Source organism: Gopherus flavomarginatus, chromosome 2, assembly GCF_025201925.1.
Source record: "Gopherus flavomarginatus isolate rGopFla2 chromosome 2, rGopFla2.mat.asm, whole genome shotgun sequence".
In the NCBI taxonomy this organism is placed as follows: domain Eukaryota; kingdom Metazoa; phylum Chordata; order Testudines; family Testudinidae; genus Gopherus; species Gopherus flavomarginatus.
The window spans coordinates 80856646-80863882 of record NC_066618.1 but is presented as its reverse complement, the minus strand read 5'-3'; the positions used below and the strand labels follow the sequence as shown (position 1 = coordinate 80863882).

At 43.4% G+C, this 7237-nt stretch overlaps 1 protein-coding gene across 1 annotated transcript in view; it reads left to right on the top strand.

The window, feature by feature from the left end:
- Positions 1–21: 21 nt before the first annotated feature.
- Positions 22–7237, top strand: part of PIK3R4 (phosphoinositide-3-kinase regulatory subunit 4) — a 31332-nt gene continuing 24116 nt past the window's right edge. Inside the window, exons 1-4 of the mRNA XM_050938299.1 lie at positions 22–148; positions 1402–2174; positions 3533–3666; positions 3804–4386. Of these exons, the coding sequence (XP_050794256.1) occupies positions 1445–2174; positions 3533–3666; positions 3804–4386 (1447 nt within the window). The 5' untranslated portion in view covers positions 22–148; positions 1402–1444. The remainder of the gene's footprint in view (positions 149–1401; positions 2175–3532; positions 3667–3803; positions 4387–7237) is intronic.

Genomic DNA, 7237 nt, shown 5'->3' with positions numbered 1-7237 from the left:
AGCGCTGCTCCGCCCCTCTGTGTCACGGTTGCCGGTTCCGCGTAGCTGAGAGGTTCCCCGGAGGTGTCCCGGCCCCGGCTCCGGCTCCCTCCAGCCCGCAGCCGGGGGCTCCCGGGTCCCCGCAGGCCCGGCGGGGGGCGGCCCGCGGGTGAGTGACCGGGAGGGGTCGGTTGGTGTTTTTGCGGGTTCCTGTTCCAGTTGCCGCGAGGGGTAGATGTGTCGGGGGGGCAGCAGCGAAGGCAATAGTGCGGGGGGGCTGCTGCCATGGGGGGCAGGGAGTATTGGGGAGGGTGATCAGGTGAGGAGCTGGGTGGGGATGCTGCCACGGGGGAGGGGTTCAGGTGGGAACTGGGTGGGCATGCTGCCGCGCGTGGGGGGTGTTGAGAGGGTCAGATGGGAGTTGGGTGGTGGGGTGGGGATGCTGCCACGGGGGCTGGTGTTGGGGAGGGGGTCAGAAGAGAGCAGGGCCATGCGGAGCTGGGTGGGGATGCTGCCAGAGCTGGGTCGGGTAGGCGCTGGCTGAGATGGGGGGCGTGGGGGTTGCTGCCAGCAGAGAGTATTGGGGAGTGGATCAGGTGAGACTTGGGTGGGGTGTCACATGGGAGAGGAGTGTAGGTCATGCCTGATATGAGCACAGGGTGAGAGGGAGGAGGTGACTCTGGAAATCAAATCTAATAGAGACACTAAACCTTGTTTAGTCTGGCACACATTCCAGCCCTGCTTCTTCAGGCAGGATTGAGCATGAGTGTTCCAATGGGCTCCCTTTGTTCTCTCATTCTTTGTGCCTGGCTTGTTGCAAATGTCCCAAAGGATGGAGCTTCCTTTTGTAGATTAATCTCTAATTCACTGACTGAGGGAGTAGCGGTAGGATGTGGGTAGGAATGCTGATCCCTTGAGACCCTAGGGCTTTCTAGACATGTTAGTGCAGTTGCCAGTACTGTCCCTGGAGAGTCTGGGCCAAATTTGCTGCCAGAATAAGTGTTTTTTTTAACTTCAGTGGGAGATACACTTGCTTATGCCAGGGCAGAACTTGGTCCTGCGTAGCTGTTAATCAGACTCTAATTTTATTGCATAAGGAAAGGCCAAATCCTGGGCTCATCAAAGGGAGCAATGAGGGTGTAGCTGTATTAAGTGTTTCTCAGAAACACACAAAGAAAACATTTTTTTAAACAAGTACAGTACTACAGGAGTATGAACTATGAATAAAAAGGCAAGGAATAGCTTTCAATTCTAGAAGCTATTAAATAGTTGCCACATTCCACTCCAGAGAAGAAATGGCTGCATTCGTGTGTCATTTGAAATGATTTCTGCATGTCTCTGCCTTTTATAAATAATATTTGGATACTTTGAGATGAAAGACACTATAGAAATATAAGATAGCATTTTTAAATTGTTTTCTAGGTGCAGTTGTGAAGTGCTGACTCCTACAATAGGAGGTGCCATCATGGGGAATCAGCTGGCTGGCATTGCCCCATCTCAGATCCTGTCTGTTGACAGTTATTTCTCAGACATACATGACTTTGAATATGACAAAAGCCTGGGGAGTACTCGGTTTTTTAAAGTTGCTCGGGCCAAGCACAGGGAAGGCCTGGTGGTCGTAAAGGTGTTTGCAATTCAGGATCCAACTTTGCCACTAACTAGCTACAAGCAAGAGCTAGAGGAGTTAAAGATAAGGCTACACTCTGCACAGAACTGTCTTCCCTTTCAGAAGGCCACTTTGTCTGAAAAAGCAGCTATGCTGTTCAGACAGTATGTGCGGGACAACCTTTATGATCGAATCAGTACTAGGCCATTCCTAAATAACATTGAAAAGAGGTGGATCGCCTTCCAGATCTTGACTGCTGTGGACCAAGCACACAAGTCTGGAGTCCGTCATGGGGACATCAAAACTGAAAATGTTATGGTGACTAGCTGGAACTGGGTGCTTCTAACTGACTTTGCCAGTTTTAAGCCAACTTATCTTCCTGAGGACAATCCTGCTGACTTCAATTATTTCTTTGACACATCGCGTAGAAGGACGTGTTATATTGCCCCTGAGCGCTTTGTTGATGGCAGTATGTTTTCTACAGAGCTGGAGAATATGAAAGATCCTTCAATGCCACTGGTAGACTTGGCAAACAGCAATCAGCGAACCAGAGGAGAATTGAAACGTGCAATGGATATCTTTTCTGCAGGTATTTGGGGTGATCATCCAAGAACTATACATGTTTTATAGTTTTGCATCAACTTGGTAGGGATTTTTTTTATAAGAAGAAGCTTAAAGAATTTAGGGAGATTAGGGGGGAACAAAACAACCCCCCCCCACCCCAACTTTTTAGTGTTGACCCCAGGGCCTTCTATTCACAGGATAAGTACTGTACAAAGTCTATATATTTTTGTGCAATATGAAACCTTACAAAGGTACTCTGATACCATGGTGATGTATCTGAGAAGTGGAACTCCAAACTGGCATGCTAATATGCTTCAACTATGGTCTAGAGAGACCACCTGGAAAGGTTTAGTCTCTGTTCATTTTTCTTTTTTTTGTGTAACTAGGGATCTGAATTTAAAAATCTGTGGCCTTAATCCTGCAGTGTGATCTACATGGGCAGACATCTGTGGAGCCCTATTGACTCTAGTGGGATTCTGCCCAAGTGGATTAGATTGCAGGATTGGTATTCAAGTCTTTGAAAAGAATACTTTTGTAGTTCTGTGTACGCAACATGACCTAATAATTGTGTTTATTTGGCAATCTTGGGTGGTTTCTGCCCCAATCTTAATGTTACTGCTCAAAATATCCTAAAACAAGTAAAGTTGTATGTCTGCACTGCAGTTAGACACCAGTAGCTGGCCTCTGCCAGCTGACTTGGGTTCGCAGGGTTCAAGATGCGGGATTATTGAACTCGGATGTAGGCATTCCAGCTCTGGCTGCAGCTCGAGCTGGGAGACCCTCCTATCTCAGAGGATCTTAGAGCCTGTCCCCAGCCCAAGCCTGGACATCTGCATCACAATTAAACAGCCTGAGCCTGGTGAGCCCAAGTCTGCTGGCACAGGCCAGCCATTGGTGTCTAATTGCAGTGTAGACATACCCATAGTTGACAAAAACCATCACTGAGCATCAGCACAGAAGCAGAGGTCCTTCAGTCACTTCCTGAGGAGAGCTGGTTACTCTGTGCTTTCTTGGTTGGTTGGTTACTCTGCCACATGATATTGATGTGGTTTCCTTTTCTGGTCTTGCTTCAAGCACCTGCCAGCTAAAAAATGCAAGTGCCTTATGTTGCTTACTGCTGTCGCCCTATGGCTGTTGAAATATATGAAATATACTTCTAACACGTTGTACTCTTGAAATGTAGGGATAAAATTTAAAGCAGCTTTAGGCATTTTCTTGATACAGAGATATTAAACTTAAAATAGCTCTTTGGACACACTCTTTTATTCCTTTAAATTTTTGTATTCAGTTGAATTGTGTAAAACTTATTTTTGTTTTTGCATTGATAGCAAAGGAGGAGTACCTATTTTGTAATGCTCAGACACCATATTTGATATTTTCCAGGCTGTGTAATAGCAGAGCTCTTCACGGAAGGTGTACCACTGTTCGACTTATCTCAGCTTTTGGCCTATAGAAATGGTCTTTTCTCCCCTGATCAAGTCCTGAACAAAATTGAAGATCGCAGTATCAGAGAACTGGTAAATAACACTGCATTCTTTAGAGCCATCTTATTTCTTCTGCTTTTGGTTTTGACTGCTTTGGGGATAACTTAACATTCATTTCTAAACCTTGTAATCTTTTCTCCCACTTTCCCTCCACCCCTGCCTCCCTGCAGGTCACTCAGATGATCCACTGTGAGCCAGATAAACGTTTAGGAGCAGACGATTACTTAAAGCAACAACGTAACAATGCATTTCCTGAAATATTTTACACCTTTCTCCAGCCTTACATGGCACAGTTTGCCAAGGAAACATTCCTATCAGCAGATGAGCGTATACTTGTCATACGTAAAGATCTGGACAACATTATTCATAATCTCTGTGGACATGACCGAACAGAGAAAGCAGAGGGAGATACCAAAGAGAATGGGCTAGTTGTTCTAGTGTCTGTGATAACTTCCTGTTTGCAGACTCTCAAATACTGTGATTCAAAACTGGCTGCTTTGGAGCTGATTCTGCATTTAGCACCAAGATTAAGTGTGGAGATTCTGCTGGATCGTATTATGCCTTATCTGTTACATTTCAGCAATGACTCTGTGCCTAGGGTGAGGGCAGAAGCTGTAAGGACACTGACTAAAGTTCTTGCTCTTGTCAAGGAGGTGCCACGCAATGATGTCAATATTTACCCAGAATACATTTTGCCAGGCATAGCACATTTAGCCCAAGATGAAGCCACTATTGTGAGGCTGGCATATGCTGGTAAGAGGGAAACATATCTTCAGTTTTTCATGATCCCCACTTACATATTCTCCATTGTCTTGAAAGCTTTAGGCCACATGTTGTCATGTGAAATGCTCAGGGAGATTAGAGAGGTTATACAAATAAAACATAATAATAATGGAGGATTTCAACTATCCCATATTGACTGGGTACATGTCACCTCAGGATGGGATGCAGAGATAAAGTTTCTTGACACCTTAAAAGACTGCTTCTTGGAGCAGCTAGTCCTGGAACCCACAAGAGGAGAGGCAATTCTTGATTTAGTCCTAAGTAGAGCATGGGATCTGGTCCGAGAAGTGAATATAGCTGGACTGCTTGGTAATAGTGACCATAATATAATTAAATTTAACATCTCTGTGGTGGGGAAAACAGCACAGCAGCCTAACATGGTAGCATTTAATTTCAGAAAGGAGAGCTACACAAAAATGAGGAAGTTAGTTAAACAAAAATTAAAAAGTACAGTGCCAAAAATGAAATCCCTGCAAGCTGCACGGAAACTTTTTCAAGATACCATAATAGAGGCTCAACTTTAAATGTATACCCCAAATTCAAAAAACATGGAGAACAAAAAACATGCCACTGTCGCTAACCAACAAAGTAAAAGAAGCAGAGAGAGGCAAAAAGGCATCCTTTTAAAAAGGAAGTTAAATCCTAGTGAGGAAAATAGAAAGGAGTAAACTCTGGCAAGTGAAATGTAAAAATATAATTAGGAAGGCCAAAAAAGAATTTGAAGAACAACTAGCCAAAAACTCAAAAAATAATAGCAAAAAATTATTTAAGTATATCAGAAGCAGGAAGCCTAAACAACCAGTGAGGCCACCGGATGGAGATACTAAAGGAGCACTCAAGGATAAGGCCATTGTGCAGAAACTAGATGAATTCTTTGTTTCAGTCTTCACGGCTGATGACATGAGGGAGATTCCCAAACCTAAGCCATTCTTTTTAGGTGACAAATCTGAGGAACTGTCCCAGATTCATTATAGGAGGTTTTAGAATAAATTGATGAATTTAAGAGCAGCAAAGAATCCTGTGGCACCTTATAGACTAACAGACGTTTTGGAGCATGAGCTTTCGTGGGTGAATACCCACTTCCTCAGATGCATCGTATTCACCCACGAAAGCTCATGCTCCAAAACGTCTGTTAGTCTATAAGGTGCCACAGGATTCTTTGCTGCTTTTACAGATCCAGACTAACACGGCTACCCTCTGATACATGAATTTAAGAGTAATAAGTCACCAGGACCAGATGGTATTCACCCCAGAGTTCTGCAATTTCACATTTTGAGTTCCTTAGAACTACTAACTGCGGTTTGTAACCTATCATTTAAATCGGCATCTCTGCCAAATGACTGGAGGATAGCTATTGTAATGCCAGTTTTTAAAAAGGGCTCCAGAGATGAGCCTGGTAATTACAGGCCAGTAAGCCTGACTTCAGTACCGGGCAAGGTGTTTGAAATTCTAGTAAAGAACAGAGTTGTCAGACACATAGATGAACATAATTTGTTGGGGAAGAGTCAACGTGGTTTTTGTAAAGAGAAATTATGCCTCACCAAACTACTTTGAGGGGGTCAACAAACATGGCGGATGCAGTGGATATAGTATACTTAGATTTTTAGAAAGCTTTTGAGAAGGTCTCTCGCCAAACGCTCTTAAGCAAGTAAGCTGTCACAGGATAAAAGGGAAGGTTCTCTCATTAATTGGTTAAAAGATAGGAAACAAAGGGTAGGAATAAATGGTCAGTTTTCAGAATGGAGAGTGGTAAATAGTGGTGTCCCCCAGAGGTCTATAATGGAACCAGTACTGTTCAATATATTCATAAATGATTTGGAAAAAGGGATAAATAGAGACATGGCAAAATTTGCAGATGATACAAAACTATTCAAGATAGTTAAGTTCAAAGCAGATTGTGAATAGCTACGAAGGGCTCTCACAGAAATGAGTGACTAGGCAACAAAATGGCAGTTCAATGTTGATAACTGCAAAGTAATGCACATTGAAAAACAATCCCAACTATACATATAAAATGATGGGATCTAAATGAGCTGTTACTGCTCAAGAGAGAGATCTTGGCATCATTGAGCAGATGTTTTCAGAGAAGTATCCACAATGTGCAGAGCCAGTCAAAAAAGCTAATAGAATGTTGGGTATTATTAAGAAAGAGATAAATAATAAGACAGAAAATATCATATTACCTCTATATGAATCCATCGTACGCCCACATCTTGAATCCTGCGTGCAGATGTGGTTGCCCCATCTCAAAGAAGATTATATTGGAATTGGGAAAGGTTCAAAAAAGGGCAAGAAAACGATTAGGGGTATAGAACAGCTTCCATATGAGGATTGATTAATAAGATGGGAACTTTTATCAGGGATGTGATACCGGTCTATAAAATAATGGCTAGTATGGAGAAAGTAAATAAGGAAGTGTTGTTTTCTGCTCACAACAAGAACTAGGAGTCACCAAATGAAATGAATAGGCAGCAGGTTTAAAACAAACAAAAGGAAGTTTTTCTTCACAGAACACAAAGTCAACCTGTGGAACTGTGCCAGAGGATGTTATGAAGGCCAGGACTATAACAGGGTTCAAAAAAAAAAAAAATAACCCAGATAAATTCACGGAGGATAGGTCCATCAGTGGCTGTTATCCAGGATGGGCAGAGATGGTGTCCCTAACCTCTGTTTGCCAGAAGCTGGGAATGGGCGATGGGATGGATCACTTGATGATTACCTGTTCTGTTCATTCCCTCTGGAGCACCTGGCATTGGCCACTGCCAGAAGACAGGATCCTGGGCAAGATGGACCTTTGGTCTGACCCAGTATGGCTGTTCTT